Source organism: Temnothorax nylanderi, unplaced genomic scaffold (assembly GCF_030848795.1).
Source record: "Temnothorax nylanderi isolate EJ_2023f unplaced genomic scaffold, tnyl_v1.0 TNYL_tig0571_pilon, whole genome shotgun sequence".
Lineage (NCBI taxonomy): Eukaryota > Metazoa > Arthropoda > Insecta > Hymenoptera > Formicidae > Temnothorax > Temnothorax nylanderi.
In genome coordinates this window covers 1-24,199 of record NW_027249633.1, presented here as the reverse complement: position 1 = coordinate 24,199, position 24,199 = coordinate 1, and the positions used below count along the sequence as shown (strand labels likewise).

At 31.4% G+C, this 24,199-nt stretch overlaps 2 protein-coding genes and 1 long non-coding RNA gene across 4 annotated transcripts; 2 read left to right on the top strand and 1 right to left on the bottom strand.

The window, feature by feature from the left end:
• Positions 1-494: 494 nt before the first annotated feature.
• On the bottom strand, positions 495-6,045 carry LOC139784007 (uncharacterized). Of its 2 annotated transcripts, none has more exons than XM_071723179.1 (14): positions 5,684-6,045; positions 5,282-5,543; positions 4,294-4,521; positions 3,775-3,888; positions 3,579-3,656; positions 3,408-3,491; positions 3,150-3,326; positions 2,626-2,739; positions 2,430-2,507; positions 2,259-2,342; positions 2,067-2,177; positions 1,163-1,401; positions 920-1,088; positions 495-810 (listed from the first exon to the last, which is right to left on the bottom strand). In XM_071723179.1, exons 2-14 carry the CDS (start codon positions 5,541-5,543, stop codon positions 653-655), a joined length of 1,896 nt encoding a protein of 631 aa, XP_071579280.1. In that variant the 5' UTR covers positions 5,684-6,045; the 3' UTR covers positions 495-652. The 2 variants fall into 2 exon arrangements, with proteins under 2 accessions (XP_071579280.1, XP_071579281.1); XM_071723180.1 differs by having other exon boundaries at positions 3,775-3,885.
• An 11,730-nt stretch (positions 6,046-17,775) lies between these two features.
• On the top strand, positions 17,776-21,463 carry LOC139784016 (nose resistant to fluoxetine protein 6-like). The gene is made up of 7 exons (XM_071723187.1): positions 17,776-18,064; positions 19,211-19,455; positions 19,533-19,720; positions 19,884-19,990; positions 20,289-20,818; positions 21,010-21,175; positions 21,258-21,463. Exons 1-5 carry the CDS (start codon positions 17,842-17,844, stop codon positions 20,522-20,524), a joined length of 999 nt encoding a protein of 332 aa, XP_071579288.1. The 5' UTR covers positions 17,776-17,841; the 3' UTR covers positions 20,525-20,818; positions 21,010-21,175; positions 21,258-21,463.
• A 1,639-nt stretch (positions 21,464-23,102) lies between these two features.
• On the top strand, positions 23,103-23,870 carry LOC139784018 (uncharacterized). The gene is made up of 3 exons (XR_011721450.1): positions 23,103-23,232; positions 23,325-23,699; positions 23,810-23,870. It is a non-coding gene; the product is annotated as an uncharacterized lncRNA (long non-coding RNA).
• The last annotated feature ends 329 nt before the right edge of the window (positions 23,871-24,199 follow it).

The following is a 24,199-nucleotide window of genomic DNA, read 5'->3' as shown; positions in this document are numbered from 1 at the left end:
TTTTCAGTACTTCATAATCGTATTCCTGCTCCCGGGTGGAAATTACAACCTGGCGCTGTATGGGCTCCGGCTAGTTTTCCACGAGTTAATGTGGGCGCTATGATAGAAGGCTAGCCTGGGGTTGTACTGGGTGGTAACGGCAATAATGGCCAGCTCCAATATTGGAAAACTATCTAGGCCCTGGCTCGCGGAGCAATGTTGCCCCAAGACATTAAATCTGTCTAGCCGCTATGTAGAAAGAGATAGGGTAAGACTAGGATAACTTAGTTAGATTTAAAATTAATAAATAAATACTAACAAGGGAACCTTGCGAAGTGTCAAATTCTGATTTTAATATAACTTTGTGTACATACAGACAGGGGTGGTTTCACCCCTTAAAACCGTTTATTGGCACCAACTCCTACTTTCTAAATTCATCTATTTACATAATCTGTATGTACACAAAGTTATATTAAAGTCAGAATTTGACACTTCGCGAGGTTTCCTTGTAAGACGATTGTAAACTTTAAATATATATTTTAAATATATGTAATTTAATATCTCAGTTACAACGAGTAGGATATATATATATATATATATATATATATATATATATATATATAGTAATCTCAGTTACAAAGGAGAAATGAATTATATTTAATATTATAGTCATTTAAGGGTTGATCTGATCGTCATTTCTGGCTTTCTTTGATCGATGTAACCGATGACCATCCCAATCCTTAGCGTTCGTTAAAGTAATGCCTATAGCTGAATATATTTCCTTTTGGGTAATACATTTTCCATGCTTCTCAATAATGTTTACAACAACATCTATACAACATATAATATATCAATTATTATGTATAAAACTCTTTATCTCTAAATTAACATAGAATAATTCTTAATAATAGTAATATAGAGAAAAGTTGTATTTTCTTACCAATAATGCAGTCGCAGATCGGAGTGTCTTTTAGGACAATTTTGGCATCAATTTTCTTTTGTGCTGTACATATTAATGCAAGCTCCCTTGTCACTAATTTTTTCATTATGTTTGTGACACTTTTACTAATATTCAATTGTCGATCGACAAAAAAATATAAGAAAGCCTTCTAAACATTAAAAAATATATAGAAAAAATGTATAGAAAAATAAGTAATAAAATTAAAAGTAACAAAAAACTTACAAAATCGCGACGGCAAATGTCGTTGGTTTTTAACATTTCTTGAAATGCACTTAAATCGTCTTTTGTACGCATTGGAAAGGAGATATTATATTTATCAGTAAATGATTGATTATTTGCGCCAATGCCGTCTTTAATCACTCCGGATGCTTCGAACAAGTCTCTCATTTCACGTTGGTTCTTCATTATTTCATTCACATTCACGGAAATCCCTTGAATGCAGTTCATGATAAGTAGAAACTCTGGAATGCATAAATATCATAAATATCAAACATATCTATTAAATGAAATTAATATTATACAATAATATCATTTAAAGCCAAACACAAATAGCTTCCAAAAAATGTTAAATATTTTGCGTAAATTTGATTAGCTCAATATACTTAAAAGTACACTTCAGAGAACACGTAAGAGATAACAATAATAAAAAATATTGTTTTGAATAGAGCTTGATGATTAATTTCTTAAACATTTTTTATTTTTATTGTACTTAGTTTCTGTAATTAAAAATTTGCAATAGAACATAATTGCGAATGAACAGATTTGTTAGTTTAAAAGTGCATACTGATGCAAATTTTAAGTTATTATAATCTGAACAAAGTTGTTGATTAGGTCCATATACTCCTAAAGATATTAAATTAATTGTTGATTTATTTATACAAAAATACAGTTTTTAATTAGTCAATATTAACAAATTGTCATGTGTATCAAGATAAAAAATAAAATATTCCAATCTCACTCATTCAGTATATACTACAGAGTAGGTCGAGGTTATTTTTAGACATTTATTATTGTTATAAAATTCTACTATATAAAATAAATAAAAGTAATATTTATTATTTAAAAGTTAACAATAAATGAAAAGCTTGCTCGCGCGCGTTTTCGTAATATTAAAGGTTCTACGTACGACTTTTGCTTAAGGATTTCGAACGCTTTGTTGCGTCTGTTGCTTCTTGTGCTGTTCCAACAAACTTCTGAATCGTCATAGTTGTATGTTTTATTTTCGGAATTACTTCGCCTAAATATATGCAAAAAAAATAATGTATAAAATTCATAATTTTATACAGATTTGTACGTATAAAAATCGTATGTTGCTTACTCGTATTATTATTAAATTCATCTTTTTTTGTTGAATCGTGTAGATTATCATTAGGCAATTGTAATTGCGACTGTAAGCCAATATCTGAAATATAAAGAAAGTCATAATAAACACTATTCTTTTAAAAAATTCATAATGTATTTAAGATTTCCATTATTTATTATGAAATACCCTTTTCAGTTTGTAAAAAATTATTGGATGTATACTTTTCTGCCTCATCACAAATCGAATCCTCAGCTGAACTTGATGCTTTAAAAATATTACATAACAAAGTCAAAGTTTTATTATATAATAGTTATAAATACTGTTTAATTGGATCTTAAGAAATAAAGATATGTAATTAAATTATTATGCAAAAAAATCTTACATGATGAGAAAATACGATGCCTGGAACACATTAACTGTCTATCTTTCTGTAAAACTTGCTGCTTTGATGAAGTAGTTACTTTTACATCCTTTCTAGCACTTTGGTCGGAAAAGGCTAGTTCACATGAAACAATATAAAGAATTCATACATTATTAATATATATTTAATTTTAATATGTAATTGTTATAATTAAATGTAATTGCAAGCAAATATTTTGTCAAATAAAACTTCTATTTTTAAAGTATACAAATAAATTATGGAAATTATTATTTCAAAAGTAAAACTGAAATACAGAAAAATGATTACATGCAAGCAAGTTTGATTTAATAAATATATTCAGATCTGAATTGTTCTGTTTTTTATAAAACACCCAAGTGAAACAGGATTTTTTATAATAAAAACAGCTGTAGGATATATCATTTAAAGCAATTAAATATAAAACATTTACATAAAATTGTTTCTATTTAGAGCTAAAATATTTTTAAAATCCATTCTTAATTGTGTTTAAACAAATGAAAATTTACGTCTTTTCTTTCCTGTGGGGCGCGATGTATCTCTTTTGGATTTCTCGGGTATTGGAGTTACTGCACTCATAGTGCTTAAGGATTTCGAACGCTCCGTTGCGTCTGTTGCTTCTTTTGCTGTTCCAACCAACTTCTGAATCGTCATAGTTGTATGTTTTATTTTCGGAATGACTTCGCCTAAATATATGCAAAAATGATAATGAATAAAATTCATAATTTTATACAGATTTGTACATATGAAAGTCGTATGTTGCCTACTCGTATTATTATTAAATTCATCTTTTTTTGTTGAATCGTGTAGATTATCATTAGGCAATTGTAATTGCGACTGTAAGCCAATATCTGAAATATAAAGAAAGTCATAATAAACACTATTCTTTTAAAAAATTTATAATGTATTTAAGATTTCAATTATTTATTATAAAATACCCTTTTCAGTTTGTAAAAAAATATTGGATGTATGCTTTTCTGCCTCATCACAAATCGAATCCTCAGCTGAACTTGATGCTTTAAAAATATTACATAACAAAGTCAAAGTTTTATTATATAATAGTTATAAATACTGTTTAATTGGATCTTAAGAAATAAAGATATGTAATTAAATTATTATGCAAAAAAATCTTACATGATGAGAAAATACGATGCCTGGAACACATTAACTGTCTATCCTTCTGTGAAACTTGCTGCTTTGATGAAGTAGTTACTTTTACGTCCTTTCTAGCACTTCGGTCGGAAACTGCTGGTTCAAATGAAACAATATAAAGAATTCATACATTATTAATATATATTTAATTTTAATATATAATTTTTATAATTAAATGTGATTGCAAAAAAATATTTTGTCAAATAAAACTTCTATTTAAAGTATACAAATAAATTATGAAAATTATTATTTTAAAAGCAAAACTGAAATGCAGAAAAACGATTACATGCATGCAAGCAAGTTTGATTTAATAAAAATATTCAGATCTGAATTGTTCTGTTTTTTATAAAACACCCAAGCGAAGCAGGATTTTTTATAATAAAAACAGCTGTAGGATATATCATTTAAAGCAAACTATAAAACATTTACATAAAATCGTTTTTATTTAGAGCTGAAATATTTTTAAAATCCATTCTTGTGCTTAAATAAATGAAAATTTACGTCTTTTCTTTCCTGTGGGGCGCGATGTATTTCTTTTGGGTTTCTCGGGTATTGGAGTTACTGCACTCATAGTGGCCTTTAAATTTTGCACTTGTTGTTTCAGTGTTTGCGTTTTAAGTGATTCCTCAATATTTGCAGCTACTTTTTCCGGATCTGCTCCACTATCTGTGAAAGCATAAAGCTGACTTTCCAGAGACTTCAGTTTTGCACATCCATCAGTATACGTCTCTACAATTAAAATAGATATCTGTTTTAATATTTCATCAAATGATATGTACGTATAAAGAGGCTCATCCTTCACAGGCTATATTAAATAATGCACTTAAATGACAAATTATTGAAGAATTTTGATTAATAATGATAAAAAACATTAATATCCCTGGTAAAATAGAATCACATTCAATCGGTAGATCGATTGGCACCAATTTGGGATAATTTTCTTCAAAGAAGGAAATAAAACTTGAAACTGAGTCTTTAAAATTTTTTATTCAATTCTAACTTCAAAGAATATAGTTAAAAATATTATTTTTTAATAATAAAAAATCTTTTTCAAAATTACTTTTTGTTAATAATCGTTTTATCATTTATAATACAATTGAGATAAGAAATTTTAAAAACTCAGTCTAGAGAGCACCTCTTTTAGAAAAAAAAAATATGAACCTTATCTAATTGTAAGCTCTTACATAAAAGACTTCAACACATAAAAAATATTGGATGGTGTAATAAGTTTCACTTATTGTTAGTATATAATTCAATATTAAATCCAGTGTAAAAGTATGTATTTGAACTATGTACCCCAGAAAAAGATGCAAGAAATTAATTTTTGTGCGTAGCAAAGGAGTGTGCCATACGATGAATATTTTTTAAATTTAACTTTCCTTCGCTGCTAATGAACCCTTTGTACTTTCTCAGACGTAGATAGTTTAAATAAATGTGACAAAAAAATCAAATATATAATAAAATATATTTGACTTTATTCTAAACTTACTGGCTCGTGCTCTGACTTTGATGCCGTACGTGACCCAATCATTCGGCGCATCTGCCAATTTTTTGGCCAAATCTGTGATAATTTTAAAATCTTGTTCCTCGTATGGAGGTGGCTTAAATTTTGTCACAAGCTTCCCTTTTTTAACGTCGTATTCAATCCACTTTGTTGGAACAAGGTCTATTTTTCTGACACCTGGACGTCCTCGAGTAACGAACTCTACGATCTGATAGTCGCAGAGACCCTCGTTTTCGTCAGAACTCATCTGCAAATAATAAGGTTAGGTTATTCTAGCTATATTAATCTGTATTAATCTGTATTATAATTGTTGTGTAATTAAGACCGAAACAGAAACCGAGTAAACGAAAGGCTATTCTATTCTCCCGTGTACAATTAAATGCGTACCTTATTCGAGTGAATGTTGATGCCGACCCAAAAGCGATGTTATGAAGACGAAAAACTTATTTTTTGGATAGCCCTTGTTCCCATGCTCGGAATTCGCGTGGCCAGTTAAGACGAAAAACAAATATGATCTTTCAACTTTCAGATATTGAGACAGTTCGCGGCAAACTGGTCGACGCGTCGCGACGTGTTCTCTTGTAGACAAGCGAGCGACTGGATTTCCCATCTTGGCACCCTCGCACAATTCTGTCTAGCGCCTAGATGAAATACTAGGCAGCGCCTGGCTAGATTTCCGATACGGGCGTGCCACGACATTCCCCACGGGGCCCAAAATAGAAACTTGGATCGCCCAGACACATTTCCACCCGGGCTGTTTGTGACTATTTATTATCTTTGTTGTTACAATATGCCAATTTTATTTTTCTAATTTTTCGTAGTCTATTTATTTATATTTATCAATAATTTCCACTACTTTATGTTACTTGAAACAAAATAAAATGTATGTATGTTAAATGAAAATATATCTTCACGAACGGAAGAATCACTGATGTAAATTGTTTAAAAATTAATTTATTCAATTGTACATATAAAACTATATTTTTCTTCATTTTCACTCTTTTTCTCTTCTTTTGAGGGTCATTATCAAAGATAGGTAATTGTGGAGAGGTAATAAATAATGTTGTAACACACTTATGCCGGATTTATTATTTACATAATTATTTCTATTGCTTCCTCATAGAGGAAGCTTTGTTTTCGTGAATTTCATATATGAACCTTTGATTGCGCATAAAGTTGGGTCTAGTCAATCAAATTTAAATAAATTATTTTTATCGCTTTTTTAATTATCAAATAAAAATGCTGATAGTCTTGAAATCTTGAATTATACACAATAACAATAATCGTGATGATAGATTTAATGACTTTTTTGAAATTCGTGGTCAAGGAGAAGCTGCTACTCTTGCTGCGATTACACATCCACAATTTAAAGATCGATGGTTAGCTTGCCTGAGTGATGATAAAATAATGAAAGTACAATAACTGATTGAATTAGATGATTTCTTTTATTTTGGTGAAAATACTACTCAGGCCAATAGAAAATCATAAATTTTTACATGCCAAGGAAATAATTAGAAATTTTGCAATTTCTGAATAATCCTATTATACGACCTTAGATATGTTTTAAATCAATTCCCACATGTAAAACAATTATTTAATTTAAATATAATACGTGCATATAATACGTGCCTTCATCAGCACCAATTGAGAGGCTGTTCTCATATGCAACTATGATAAATATAACGCTAAATATACTTAACAGATTTTCAGATAATTCTTTTGAGAAACAAGTGCTTGCCGCTGCAAACATGAAGACAAGATACAAGTAAGTACAAAATGTAAAGAACAAGTTTTAATAAATAATATTGTTAAAACACACTAACTATTTATTATTGTAGTATAAAAATAGTTATATTTATACAATCATTGTAATGCTCATATTCTTTCATAATGATATGTGTCGAAAACTCGGAGCAATAGTGCATTTCCAGGGTAGCAATATGGTTGAAGCACATAAAGCAGCTTTGCATATCGCCGAGCAAAAAAGATTAGTTTACATCGACAGGTACACTTTTTTATTAAAATCTTAATTAAGTTGAAATTAGGATAGAAAGGTTATTTTATAAAAGAAACTCTTTATCGTTACCATTACTCAAAATTTATTTGGCTACATAACTGAAAGATCAATTTTTAGCAACATCGATACAAATTCTTACATTAGTTATTATTTATAATTTTACTGTCTGTCAGGAAACGTGGAAATCTTGCAAATAAATTAAAATGTATAAAGTAAAGTTGAGTAATATGTTAAAAAGTAATTTTCTAAATTTTTTTCTTACGTAATAGTCAAGCGCGTAACTACGTTATCGTTAACGTTATGAGAGAAACTTAACGTTAATAGTTTGTTACTGAAAAGTAATAACTGTACCCACAACAGCGTTCGAAAGTAATATGCGTTATTTCTCCTTTTCGGTTAAAATACATTAAAAGATAATATTTTTATCAGTTATTTCTATCTTTAATTATTACGCAGAAATTAGTTAAATTTAAGGATGCAATTGTAATTACCTTATACACTTATATATACTAATCATACTTTATTGTTTCAAAAGATGCTTGATTTATTAATAAGTTTATCTATATTCTTATCACCGAATTATTCAATGACATTTTTTTGATAGGAATGATCATCCAAATATGATCATTGGCCAAGCCACCTTGGGCATAGAAATTTTAGAAAACGTGACAAATGTTGGTGCAGTCATACTACCGACGTCGATCAAAGGTTGTGGACTTACAGCGGGTATTGCGTTGACTATCAGAGGATTTAATTCAATTGCAGAAGTTATTGTAAGTGAACAGGTGCAGTTTTATAACAGTAAATTGTAAAATTATTTCCCATTTTGATCCAATGAGCCATAATTTATCTTAAGAAGAAGATTGCACTTTGGATTATAGAAACAGAAATTTGTGAAAACTTTACATGTAATAAATCTTTAGGAGGTCCAATCTGCACTATATGATCCTCTAATCAAATCCATTAGAAAAGAAACGATTTCCAATAAAGAATTGGATTCTGCAGTGCATGAGTATGCGTGGTATAAAAATTTGAAAGGAATTGTGGGAAGTTTGTTTGACACGATTATTGAGGTACATCAGAATCCGTCTGTTGCGACCGAACTTCTGCTAAGAAAAGAAAAGATCTGCGATTTAGGGGCAGCAATTGGTTTATCTGCGATATTATCCAATAAATTCAATAAGCTAAAGGGAAAAAGGTGACTCGTGTCATATAAATTTAATAGCTTTAATAGCTTTTTTAAAAATTCATTAATTCCGCGTAAAGGCACGCTTTATGTGTTTTGTGATCAATAAAATACGCACTATATCCTAGCTGTTTGTATTTAATAAAATTGCAATTTAGTATTGTAATATATTATAATAATATTATTTAATAATATCATAATTTTTGTGTGCACTCCAGGGTGGTAATACGGCAAAATGGACTTGTCTGAAGAACGCAAGACAAAGAGGACGACTAATCCAAGTTTGGAGCCTTGTGCTGGCCCCTCATACGCTTGAATAGACATCTATACATTTCTAAATAGATTGACAAAAAGAAATTTTAAGAAGACTCGCACACATTTAAGAATTCAAGTAATCTACAAAATCTGGAACATTAGAACAAATCGCACAACTCAAGAAAGATAGTACTTGGGATAAAGTTATGAAGAAGATAGCAAGAAAGGTGTTTCAACGACGATGTTTTCCAACCACACACACAATATTAAAAAAATGTTATTAACATTTTATTATCTGTATGGCAAATATCTGTATTTTTATAAAAAGGAGTGGTATAAACTTAATTTATGTTGGTAATAAATGACAAATATACATATGTATAATTTCATATTCTGTTAGAAATGATTCGTAACTTTTATAGCAAGTACATACATAGATTCTCGCAGCGTCGAATATGGTTAAATTATCGTTATGGTTACGGTCCATCTTATGATAGTCTTCGTGAAAAGATGATTTCATAGGTCTAGTGCAGAACATCGGATTGACAACACAGACTCGAAAACCAACGAGAGTTACAGAGGATCTTTTTAAATCTGGATAATGTTAGGAATTAACATAGTTCTATCCGCCATTTACTACTACTTTATTACTACTAATGCTACTACACGCCATTTACATTTATTTTCATTACATTTCTATTCAAAAGCGCAGATTACTTCTCTTATCTCTAAAGGAGGTGCGTGTTTGTAATCGACGAAATCGATTCGGATCTACCTTAACAGCCCTGCCGTTTTGTTCATTGAATTTGAACATCAGAATTTTATTGTATTTTACAGGTTGCCGTTTTGCTTCTAGCCGCACGAGATTGAGCAATAACAGGTCTGTGATGCCCTTAGATGTTCTGGGCCGCACGCGCGCTACACTGAAGGAATCAGCGTGTGTTCCCTGGCCGAAAGGCCCGGGTAACCCGCTGAACCTCCTTCGTGCTAGGGATTGGGGCTTGCAATTGTTCCCCATGAACGAGGAATTCCCAGTAAGCGCGAGTCATAAGCTCGCGTTGATTACGTCCCTGCCCTTTGTACACACATTGATAAAATCCTCTGATAAAATGAAGACATTATTACAGCCAATCAGAACGCGCCATTTTCGGGGTGACCACGTGACGTCACTTGATTGGTCGCCTCTTGCCGATTTTGCCGGCTTCTCTCTACCAATAAGCTACCCCTAAAATGGCGCGTTTTGATTAGCTGCCCCCTCCCTTACACTAATAAAAATAGGGGAGAGTTGCCGAATGCATATCAGTCTCCTAAATCATACCTCATCAATATTTTATATTATTACTTAATATAAGCAATATTTAGTAATAAGAAAATGGAATAATTGAGAAATGAGTAATATCAGAGAGAAGTCTGAGAGAGGCTATCCCGGCCTTTTTCGAAAGCCCCTGTACACTATCGCCAGTACATCCATTTTCGAAATTGGTATTATGTAGCCACGTTTATTTTCCGATAAAACATCATTTTAGTGCGCGTCCATGCTACATCTGCAAATGTAATAGTGTTATATGTATAACAATTTAATTTTATTTAATCTGGTACTAGTATCGAGGAAAAGGTGTAAGCAATATTTTTAAAGGCCGTCCTGCTTGTACCGAATGTCATTGCGATTAAATGCATTTTGGACTTTGCATTTTCTTAGTTATAAATTAAATATTAGTTCTTATCTTAGGTTTTAACTAACATCCGCTAGAAACAGGTCAACCTATAGAGGCCCTCCACCGCCTCCGCCGATTCCGATCGGCGCGCGGTGGTCCTCTTTTATTTACAATACAGTTTTTTCACATTTCTATCATTTATTTTATTTCTCTTACAATTTACTTTACAATAATGTACAACATTATAAAAGAGTTACATTACAAAATTGATTTGAATATACAAAAAAATTACTTTCAACGACGAGATAGACAAGATTCAAGAAATCACGAGTAAAAACCGTGTTATCGCCGGATTCAGTGGAGGATAACTGACCTAATGATTTCACTAGATCAAAATCCCTCCGCCGAGTGACACGCCGGGTAATATCAGAGTACAGTAACTAAGAGGCGAATATAGACTTTCGTGAGCAACATTGAAAAAATGTTCTGCTAGTTTTCCGTAGCATAGAGTGAGATGCCGACGAAATCTCGGAGTTTCGGTTTATATAAAACATTTTTCGAATAGGTCTGAACATACTGAAGCATTTTCTAGAGAGTTCTCGACACTAGCAATGTTGTATAATTTTTTAATAAATTTATGTCGCCCGAGCGTCGCGTACTTAGAGAGAATAAAGTGATATGCTATACGAAACGTCGCAGTTCCGGTTTATCTAAAATAAAAGAACTCGCGCGACGCACCAGCATATCACATCGTATCGGTAATAAATGTTTGCTACGGAAAACTAGCAGATCAGTTTCATTATGCTCAGAACTATTCGAGAAAAATTTTAAATAAACCAGACACACACACACAGTTCAATCTTATTACATCAATTATAATAACAATTAATATAGTAAATATTGATGCTTTTTAATTTGTGTTGGAAATATTGATTTGATAACACATAAGCGGTTAACATTATTGGTATCTGCATATATATAAGTCTCAGCGCGTGAAGCTTACTCAATGTCAATGTTTAACTCTGATACTGTACGCGTGTATCAGCAGACATAAGGACCCCACGGTTTGTCACTTCTGCAGTATTTTTCTGCTTCTTCTTCTTCTTTATGTAAAATAGGGCTGAAATAGTCACCCAAACGGCCATATCTTTACTTACATACACACATACACACACGATAAGCAAAATCCGATCAGTAATCTGCCCGTGGTGTTCGTCGAGTAAAGCTAATGCAGGCGGTAACTGAAGTAGAATGTAGAATGCATATAGGTAACTTTGACACGCCGTAACTCTGTGAAGATAAATAGTACGGACCTCATTTTCCTTAATTTGCAAGTAAACGTCCGTATTTTATGATAGTTAGCATGACATTTTCGAAAAAAAATTATTCCACTCTGTTGAGTGCGTCAAATTATGTAATTTTTTTCAGAAACAAAGTACGTCCACTACCAAAGTACTTTGGAAGAGATGGCGGGAGAAGGAAAAAATAAATTCAAAATCTAACAAATGCTATTTAAAGTACAGACTTGTCTTTTAAAATAAAATACAATTTTTTTTCAAATACGACAATTTTCTCGGAAATATATGCTTATTTGCAGTTGCGCAACATTTTGATATAAATTGAATGTTGCGATAAATTTGTTGACTATTGTATTTAATAATAATATTACAATTATTTAAGGTAAATAAACAAGTAAATTTAATTTATGTCAAATTCTGATTATTTAAATTCGGTGTTTCAAAGATAGAATTAATTAAAGTTAACCAAGAAAGTGCGTAAATTTCGCGCACTCATATTAGTACTTACATCAATATCAATCGCTTTCATATTACAAATTCTATATTTTTAAATTACATAGATATATATTATATGTTTGTAATACTAATTCTTATATAATCTACGATACATTGATTAATACAGAGGAAAAGTAAAAAAAAAAGTATTTAAATCATACAATTTTATACCAATCTTTACTACTAACTATAACAGTAACATTTCAGTTTGTCAAAAATGCATAAAACATGAATCTCAATCTAAACGTTGAACGGGGTTCAAATAATTAGAAAAAGAGCGACGCGGCTTAAAATTACCAAGATTCAAATTATACGCTATTTATCATACTATATATAATACTATGCAGTACAAACACACGGTACCATAAATACCTTTCCACGTAAAGATAGCCGCGTCCGAGTCAAACAACAAAATAGCTGATGTTATTAACTATTATTTGTGTCTACAATATTTACATTTAGGAAAGATTCGCATGTTTCTCTTCAACCTTCATCGTTTCGAATATTTTCCTTGGCGTAGTCAGTGCATGTCACTTTTAGTAAGACATTCTCCGTGATATAGTGCGGATATAATGGCATCTCAAATACGTTATATTAATAAAATTTGGGAAGTTTGCAGGAGATTACCCAAAAAGGACGGTATATATTGCAATCATTGTGATGAATTTTTTGAAAATAAAAGTGTACTATATTTAGAAGCACATTTGTTCCATATACATAATACATTTACCACGGAAGGCAACTTTATATGGAAAGACGAAACCTTATATGGCTCGCCATGGCGATATTTCACACACGAATGGAAGTATATTGCAAATTGCAAAATTTGTAGAGAAGATGTTCGTGTATATTATAAGAGCCATTTACAGAATCATCTGAATAGACATATAAAAGTGATTGATAAAATGCGAGAAAAAATTAATGGGTGTAGCGGACTATCGCAACACTTCACAGTCGACACGGAAAATTTTAAAACAATCTGCAAACATTGCAGTTGGTCTATTAACACATTTGATGGAAGAGTGCGATTTACAAAGCACTTAAAATTTCATCAGGCTAAGTGTCGTAATATAAACGAGCACTCTGAATCTGATGGAGGAACTGGTCATTATAACGTAGTTGCAACGATACAACAACCTGTAACTGCAGAAAATTATGCGTCCACAAGTTTTCATAATGATAGACATGAGCGACGTTCTGAAAATCAAGAAGATCAGCAGAGGTAAATGTCACAAATATTAGTATTTTTCCTTAGTAATTAAGGCAAAACTTCCGAAAACATCCGTGCTCCAATTTAGGTCAAACTTTGTAAATAGGTTCCTTTTAGATAAATAAAAAAGACATACCAAAAATATTTAAAAAGTTGTTTAACTTTTGAGTCGCGAAAAATCCTTTTGGTATACGTCTTTTTTATCTAAAAGGAACCTATTCACAAAGTTTCACCTAAACCGGAGCACGGACGTTTTCGGAAGAATAGCCGTAATTAATATATTTTATTACATATTTTAGTATAACTAACATTAGAAAATTACATATTTAACATTTAAAAATAACAAATTATATAACATTTGAATACAATATTTAACGTATTAATTTATAAATTATTATAATTACTTGAGTTAAATAAAATTACAACTATTCTAAACAATTTTACATCAACTTCTGTTAACTCAGATATGCTGTTAGTTATATATTATCTACATATTCAGTAATCGGTATAAATATTTTCATAAACGAGTAACTGCGCAGGTATTATGGAATCTAAATAGTAATTCTATAGATATTCCATTTTAAGAAATATAAATAATATAAGTCACAGTTTTGGTTTAATAATCAAATAATGTACATGAGAGCAATATCATTGTAATTCTAATGACATTCGTACTCTTTCGATTTTTAATTACTCTGTGTATAAATATACAGATCTAATCATAGCGGACAACAAAGATCTAGGATGCCTTAGGAAATCTGGAAGCAATGTAGCATGTAACACCAGCAACTGTTGTGATTTGGATAATAGAATATATCAAACAAGCGCATTTGACGAATAATTAGTAAGATTGCTTTACGTTACGTAACAACAAAATGCGATCTCTTATTAATTAGACATTAACTTCTTTATAAATGTATAATTTACTAATCGTTTTAATAATTACTTACTAGTAAATCTGATATCGCCGTGTAACTGAGCTCTCATTATATGCTCTTTTATAGTCCTTATATTAATATGTAAATTTATTTATGTGCTGTATAACGTCGTATGTAATGTACATATTTGTATTAGAGTTATAATTTGTACACACAAAGTAGAATTGTAAAACATATCCGGATACTAAAATATAGAAATTATTCGAAATATTTATTTTTGCTTATATTGTTAGTCAAATTCTAGCTTTCAAATTATTTGAATAATTCTAGTATTATAATAATCTAATTTTATAATCCCGATTGTATTTATAATTCTAATCAACATATAGTATTGATTCTATGCAAAATAAATTACTATAAAATTTTTATAAATAATTTTTCCGGTTGTATTAAATATTATTGTAATGTAATTATTGTGCAAAGTTGACACACGGTTAAATATTTTGTTTATATTTGTTCAAAAATTGATAAAAATGGAAATAAACGCCGTAAGATAGCTAATGTAAAATGACACATTTTTGTTAATAAAGTCATAGACATTTGAGAAAAAATAACGGCTTACAAACCTATTTGATCTACAATTAGTCAAAGATTATATTAATTGATTATAATATATGATATGTCTACATATTCTCCTTATCCCTGTTATCTATTACCTTTATTTTTTGTATTAATCGACGAAGAATCAATCGTTCTAAACAAATAATACTTTATGAATAATAAAAAATTTTAATGTACGGGTCTATTCTAACATTAGCAATCGCTCCTTATAATTAATACCTCATGATTTTGAGAAATTTGGGTATTACAAACATTTATGCGAAATTCTCCGTTGTATTTGAACTTAGAATTAAATTTGCTAATATTAATCATAAAATTTATAAAATTAATTTATTCATATATACATTCTCTACATGCAATTAACAAACCAATAATTTTGTAATAATTATGGCGATTATAATAATAAGTGATGTAATGCAAGTAATCATCAATTAATTTGTTTTGTTACTGATTTTCTCACTCTAATTATCTTCTTAGATCTTACAATAGTTTTCTGCTTCTATATACAATTACGGATTCATATTCCTGTTGCATGTATATCATTGAAAAATTATTTCTTTTTTTTTTTAATAAAAAAGAATGATAAATGTTAAACTTAGATTAAATATGTTTTACATTAAATAAGAAAATATACAACATAATTATAACGAAACATTTAAATATTTAAATACTATTTTTTCATTTTATAACATTGTAACAAATGTAGATAAACACAATTGTCAATATGAAGTAATTCTTAGCAGTAAGTGTTAGCATAAGCTTGCATACATTAAAATTGTCTTTTGCCTTTTTGTCAGTACAATCTTATTACAATAATTATAATAACAATTATTATAGTAAATATTGATGCTTTTTAATTTGTGTTGGAAATATTGATTTGATAACACATAAGCTGTTAACATTATTGGTATCCGCATATATGTATATGATGAGTCTCATCCAAGCTCAGCGCTTGGAGCTTAAGCGGGGAGCACACACTTCTGTACAACGCATAATGCGTAAGCATAAGAAAATTGATTGGTCCATACACATGATGTGCATAAGGAAATAGACCAATCAATTTTCTTATGCTTACGCATTATGCGTTGTGTAGAAGTGTGTGCTCCCCGTTTTACTCAATGTTAATGTTTATCTCTCATTCTGTATGCGTTTGTCAGCAGAGATAAGGACCCCACGGTTTGTCACTTCTGCAATATTTTTCTGCTTCTTCTTCTTTGTGTAAGATATGGCGTCGAGCGGCTGGAATAGTCGCCCATACGGCCATATCTCTGCTGAGACACTCACATACGCACATACACACACGATGAGTAAAATCCGATCAGCAACAGCTCCTTGGGTAAGGCTAATGCAGGCGGTGATTGAACAAGAATGCATAGGTAACTTTGACACGCCGTAACTCCGCGAGAATAAATTGTACGAACCTCATCTTTCTTAATTTGCAAGTAAACGTCCGTATTTTATGATGATTAATGTGACATTTGAGAAAAAGATTTCTTCCACCCCGTAGAGTGTGTCAAATTACGTAATATTTTGGAAACAAAGCACGTCATCCTTACTTTTGAAGAGAAGGCAGGGGGGAAGAATAAATTCAAAATTTGACGAATGCTACTAAAGACATTACCCTTCAAAATAAAAAAAATAATTTTATACAATTTTATCTAAATCTCTACTGCTAACTATAAGTAATGTTTTAGTTTGTCATAAATGCATTAAACATGAACCTCAATCTAAATATTGAACTATGGGGATCAAATAATTAGAAATAGAACAACACGGCTTAAAGTTACCAAGATTTAAATATTTTGCGTTTTATTTATCATACTATACATAATATTATACAGTACATACACACGGTGGCATAAATGCCTTCCCATTTGCATATAGCCGCGTCCGAGTCAAACAATAAATAGTTGTTATTAGCAATTGTTCGTGTGTACAATATTTACATTTAGAAAAGATTTACATGTTCCTTTTCAACCTTCGTCAAACAGATTTTTTGAATATTTTTCTTGGGGTAGTCAGTATATCACATTTAGGAAGATGTGCTTTGTGATATATTTAGTGCGGATATAATGGCAGCGAAAGAATGGAAACGGAAGCAAGAGAAGAGAACAATTTGACATTTTCTTATAATTTGGTCCGCCCAATGCATCTACGAAGTACCTTGTGGGTATGTCTGATTTGATTAATCGTAGTTTCAATTAAAGCTCAATGTACTCACGCAGAATATGTACCAAGGCATTATCTGTGATATTTTCATATTTCAAAAATAGCTCTGAGATATATGGAGAAATAACAATATTTCAATCGTTCGAATGTTATTTAAATAGTGAATATTAAAAATAATTTTTGCGATAGCGGGACATTACGTATATTCTGTGAAGCAAAAAATCACAATTTTGTGTTTTATTTTATTATACGATCAAGTTTTGAAGAACTTCCTGAACTGGTGCACATCAGTAATGCAATTAAGTTAGAGTGAGACAAGTATAATTTTTGTTTCATTTTAACTTATTGCACGAATGTGCACCAGTTCAGGGATTTCTTCGAAAAAGAATAGACGTCATAGATGGTATATGCATAAAGCTTCTAGAACATTCTCACGCATGTCTCAAAGACGTCATAAACACGGTCAAAAGACGTGAAAAGTAGGAATTTTAAATGTCTTTATCTAAAATGTCTTTATCATTAAAAGAAAACGTTTCTATAATAGTTTTTTAAACGTTATTTTATCGGAAAAAAAACGTTCCATTGAACGTTTTTCTAATGGACATTTTTACTAATGATAAACGTTTCTAGAAAGCGGTTATAAAACGTTTCGGAAAAACGCTCATAAAACATTTCTGAAACGTGTATGTGCTACCTGGGATATTTATACACTTTAACGAAGAAATAAAAGTGACTGTTACAGGCTGAACACCCATTGAACAATGGTGCAACGGCAATTTGCGTTTATTCTCTGCATCTGTACGAACTTAGCTGCGTTATTCTGCGTCTCTGCACATACTCAAGAATTTAATAGTGCTCGTATTCAGGCATTGCCTGCTTATGCCATTGCTTCGAAAGCTGATCTTCTCAACTCAACGTCATGCGGAAAGGAGTTGAAAAATTTTCGAGACGCTGTCAATCAACGAATACTGTGGAGCTTGAAAAGTACGTGAAATTTTAAATTATGACTGAATCGCTATTAACTCCATTTACTCCAATCTAAAATCTAGACAGCTAGTAAAAAAGACATACCACCCATCTTTAGCCTGTATAGCATATTTATATTGATCAATTATACAATTCCATTTAAATTAAATATATTAATTAATATCGTTTAATCTTAAATAAATAATAATATTTATGAAAATATTAGTGTAATAAATTAAGATATCGCATTTGTGCTTATTGTATTGTATATTCTTTATTTAAGGTGTTATTAAAACCGAATATCTTCTATTATATATATGTATACAAAAATAAATTTTGATCTTACAATCTGGAAAATTTCTCGAAAAATCGTTTTACAAGCTTCAGTTATTCAAGTGTCCCTACAAAAAATCTAATCTATAATCGTTCCTTATTCTCTCGATCCCTCTCAATCCCTCTCTCATTCTTTCTCACACAAACACACGCAAGCATACACGTTCACACATGATTAAACATATAAAGATTACGAGGGGAGTTTGATATGTCAGTGATTTTGACAAGATATGGCGCTCAAATCACGGTTTATTTTAATTTTTGAAATTTGCCATCTTATTTAAGTATACACACAAAATTTCAAGTAGCTCTGTCAAATAGAAATTTGACCGTGTTTGAAAGCAGATAAGTTTGTGTTTCTTTGCTACAATGGAAAAAAGTGAATTTTGCGTGCTGATAAAACACTACTTTTTACGGGGAAAAACCATTAAGGGAGCTGAAGCAAAGCTAAAAAATAATTATGGGAACTACGCTCCGTCGCATGGAACGGTTCACATCAAGTGAACGAGGAGACAAACGCTGAAACAAACGCCTATTTTGCAGAGTTTGAAAAATCGTATTTTTTGGAAGGCTTAAAGAAGTTGGAAAACCGTTGGGTAAAATGTATCGAGCTAAAAGGAAACTATGTTAAAAAGTAAATTGAATTTTGTGTAAAAAGAAAATTCTTTTATTTCAAAGTTACTGACTTATCGAACTACCCTCGTATATTCTTATATTGTTTTGCATAATTAATGTAAACAATGAATGATTAATTAATAGATAATAAGTAAAAATTAGTCATTAATTGTCTTTGCATAAGTAGTAACATTGTAATTTTCATTTTATTTTTAGTATTAGATTCCAGTGGTGGCTTTAAACCGGGTTTCCTTTACGGAAATAATTATTGGCTGGGCAGTCGTAGTCAGTGTCTTGATACGATGAATACGGTTCCTTTACAGATGTCACAGCAGAAAATACTAAATAACATGCATTATCGCGATCCGCGAAAGGAATTTCCACCTTTCCAAATGAATTATTTTGTAGTTCATTTTAGACATAACAGTACTATTCATTATCACATAAATATGTTTAACGAGGTAAGTATATAAAATCTTTATGTGATAAAGGATGCGTTCGACATTTAAATATATACAGAAAGTTATATCTTAATTAGAATGTGATTACGCTCGGACTCTGTTTACCAGCATCGTGCACTATAAATAATTTGAGCTTTATTTTGGAAAGAATATTTCGTGACAGAGTTATCTTCGATGATCTCTACTCCGCGGATTTTCAGCTAATCGAGGTTAAAGATCTAAATGATAACAAAAGGCAACCCAATAGTGTGTTACGTTTTATCTGGTACGTCTCAAGAAATATATAAATTGTAATTACTCGACAATATACATGCACAACAATAATATATTATAACAGAAAAGATTAATCTATTATTATAAGTAATTTTAATCTTAATCCTCCGAAAGAATATAAAAAAAGAATCAACCAAGAAATATTCTATTTGCAGTGTTGGCTTAGGGTTTTCGTTTCTCATGACATCAATCGGAACAATATATGATATATTTACATATCAAAAACGTGAAAAGAAAAATGAGATGAATAAAACTGGTAATGGTAAGTGTCATATCTAAAACTTATAGAAATAATTTCCATTACAACAGATTATTTACTGTTTTTATTAGCTACAATTTTCTACAAATCAAGTCTTCGACTTCAGTGTTAAAATTATTAACAATTCGCAATCAGCTATTACTTTAAGTAATTAATAATTAATTATAAAATATTTTGTAGCTACATCTTGTGCTACATATGGCTTATTCGTGTGTACAGAATTCCCTCTTGTTTAATATTGATCTTACTTAATTAAAGCATTTTTGTATTATTACCATAAAGACATCGAATTATGATTTAGGTGTGGAAAACGTGTCCAAGGAAATAGGAATGAAAATAAATTTGTCTTTATATCGGAAAAGTAAAATTGGAGAAATATTAATATGTTTCTCCGCTTACACAAATACGGGAAAAATATTTAGCACAAAATTAGACGCCGGCACAATACTCGTCATTCACGGCTTAAAATTTCTAAGCATGTGTTCGATAATCATAATACATAGTCTACATTTTACATTGAATTCTCTTGGCAAGTAATTTATAATAAATTTGTAAAATAAATATTTTTGGCTTTGTTCTTTTATTGTTTAATACGCATAACCAAAATTTCTTTATGTTTACAGACAATAAAGTATGGTTGTGGAGATACATTGAGAGTTATATTTACTTATTCGACATTGGATTAATAGCAGTTGATATTTTTTTTCTTTCAAGCGGATGTTTAGTGACTTATATGTATTTGCGAAATACGACGAACCAAATACTAAAACCGATTTTTTGCGGAGAAAAATTAATTGAATTCTTTATTCATCTGATAAAAAGATTTATTCGGTAAGTATTTATTATTGTGATGTGTTTGAAGAACATAGAAAACAATACAAACAACAAATAAAATTATTGCAGTAATAAACAAAATAAAAGAATACTTATGTTACAAAGAAATTTGAATATTGATTTTGATGTAAACTAAATAATAACTTTCCTTTTTTACACGCGGCTGTAATAAAATTTTTCTTTTTAAGGCTGACACCGCCTTACATGATTATGTTAGGAATAGCGCAATTAAGCTCGGCTTGGTTCGTTAAAACATCGCAATTTTACATGTACGAAAAGTCACACGAAACTTGTGCGAAATATTGGTGGAGAAATCTTCTGTACATAAATAATTTCTTTGGAATGGATACAATGGTACGAACATGTTTGATAAGCTCAATTTAAAATTATACTTGGAGACGCATAAAACATTTCTAAAATTTGTATTCCATTACAGTGCATGAGTTGGAGTTGGTATCTAGCTAATGATATGCAATTCTATGTAATTACTACGGCGCTGTTGATATTGTCGACTACGTATGTTAACCAACTATTATAGGCTGCATGATTCCTTTTATTGGGCCTTGTTTTAATAAAATATTAGTATTCTATCACTGATAGTATAGTATTAGTAAAATAATACATCCTTGCAACTTTACTTTATGCCATGAGTATTTCTTTGCAATCCTTTTGCAACTTGAACAACTTGAATCGCGCAAACGGAAGAGAGCAGCGTAATGCCACATACGTATAGTGCTCAGCATCTCGTGGGTAGAGTTGGTTTTCCTTGGCGTGTTCACATCGGGCATCGTTGACTATCGAACCGTAAAAAGCATGAAACTAGTTGCTTTTATCCACTAAGCATGCAGAATGTTAGCAGTATGCCGGCGGTTCAATAACAGATTCGATCAGGATATTGAAACAGATAGGCATTAATTATATCCGTATTAAATTTGTGCAGATATGATATAATGATCAGGATAACGAAATCGAGATTAATTGTTCCTTTTAATTATTTAAATTCGCATCAAGTTATTAATATAATATTTTCGTTTGATTTGTATCTATTAAAGTATAGTGAATGGTTTTATTACTCTATTATGGTAATTTATTTAAAATTATTTAAACGAAACAGCAAATTTTATTATAAATCTTATCAAAATCTATTAGTTTTATGCGATTCTTATCGCAATTCTGCCGATATTAAATACGATAGATCATACATCAAATTTGTTGCTTTTCTGTTAGCAAAATTTTATAGAAGATATTTTACAGTCTGCTTTCGATGATTTTGGCTTGACAATCTGAGTATATAACTTTTATTGCTTCTCGTTTACTAAAAATTCTTAGTTTCCAACTTTTTGGTCTTTGGTTATTATTATATGACATATAGGAAAATTGACCTTCCTTTGCCAATCTATATTTTATAAATCTTGACTTTTTTGAAACTTTGAATTTATTAAATAAAAAAGAAAACATATACCATCGTCTCCATTCCTTTTGCAGATGGTTCATTATGTGTCTGCGTCAGCGTTAACGTCTCAAGCTCATCAAACGCCACTAAATTCTAGAAATAATCCGGATCTCTTCGGGCAACTTCTCCGAAGAGCTGGCGGCATGGGGGACATCCGTGATTGTCCGGTAAGCTAACCGAGCGTATTTTATAAATCTTTGGTCAAATTTGTGACGAACGTGTTAAGCCTCGCGCGTTCTGCCGCGTTTTGTCATCAATTTCGTGGTAGCCCACTCATAACACGTTGTATTTTAAATAAGGTTACGTAGAACTGACTCATTCGAATACGAGTTTTATGAATACATTCTATCCACGAATTTACATCCGGTTCTATACTTTCTCTCGAAAATGGAACGCCAACGCAGGAAAGAAGAATATTCTTGATTTAAAAATATCTTTAATTTCAACGTGGAAATTACAGATTATACTGCGTTAAACGAAGAAAATTCACTTGAATGAAGTCATTTATATAGTTTAATCAAGAAAAAAATTGAAATTCTTATAAGAAGATTATAGATAAGTTTTAATTTGACATTTTTTTTTTCTGTAAAGTCGATCAAAATGTGATCGTGAAATTATTATCATTGTTTCAAGATTTGATAATAATATTACAATAGAAATATATTTCTCTTCGTTTGTTATTTTCAGCGTTCTTGCGGTGCGAAAATTCAAATCTGTCGGACTTTGATGAATCGACCGGAAATAGTTTCCGTCGGCGTCGTCTGGGACAGCGAACGACCGTCGTTGGAGCATATCATGGACGTTTTTTGCGACCGTGGGCACGTCCCTTCGACTAAGTGACGTCTTCCATAGCGTGGTAGACTCACGATGGGGCGCCTCCACCGTGCATAATCTCGTAGGAGTTGTTACCTATTACGGGAAACATTATTCTACGTTCTTCTTCCATACGAAATTGAAGGTCAGTGTTACCTTCGTATCACCAAGGTAGTTTTGCTACAGCGACTCCAGCTTTGTAGCACGACTTAACATGGCGATAAAACAAATCCTTAGGTGTGGATCTATTTCGACGATGCCACCGTCAAGGAAATTGGACCTCGGTGGGAGCAAGTCGTGGAAAAGTGTAGGAGAGGTCGTTATCAGCCTTTGCTACTCCTGTACGCGACGCCCGCCGGTACTCCAGTTAATACCGAGAACGCCCCAAAGACTATTATCCCTTTTCCGAATGATAATGGCCTAAAGACATCCCCAAAGAATAGCGTTCGCCGTTCTATTACTCCTAGTCCTGAGAAGCCATCCATCAATAGCACTGCCAGACGTGCCATCACACCTAATCCTGACAGTCCGCCACACCTCTACACTCAACGAACCGTTTACAGTGATTACCAGAATCTCACAGACATCCAGAATAATATATTCGGCAATCAGGTATGTTGTGTTTGATTAATATTTATAAATTATTTTTTACATCTTTCTTTTACTGCAGCAAACGTGTTGACTTCGCATTTAATTTTTTGACATGAAAATATATGACACAGGGCGTAGACGCGGTCGATGGTGAAATAGAATCGAAGTACATTAGCCGTCGCGCCGTGGAAATGTAATGCAGCAACAGAAGAAGCAGCAGATGCAATTGACGCGTAGCTTAAGCGTGGGATCGGCGCCGCAGACGGTATCAGCATCCCTGACCATATGAACGTGCCTCGAAGATGAGATTCCGGTAATTGGTCCGGCGATCGAAACAGCGCGTCGTCGAGTTCGTCACCACGATGGACAATACGTATCTGTATATTGTTAATAAAATGCAGAGGACCTCGGGCGTACCTAAAAGTCCCAATCAGCAAATCTGGGAACTCTCGAGCAGCAGCAGCGGTCATTACGACGCTGGTTACGACTCGTATTCTTTGTCTTCCACTGACAGTCTTCCA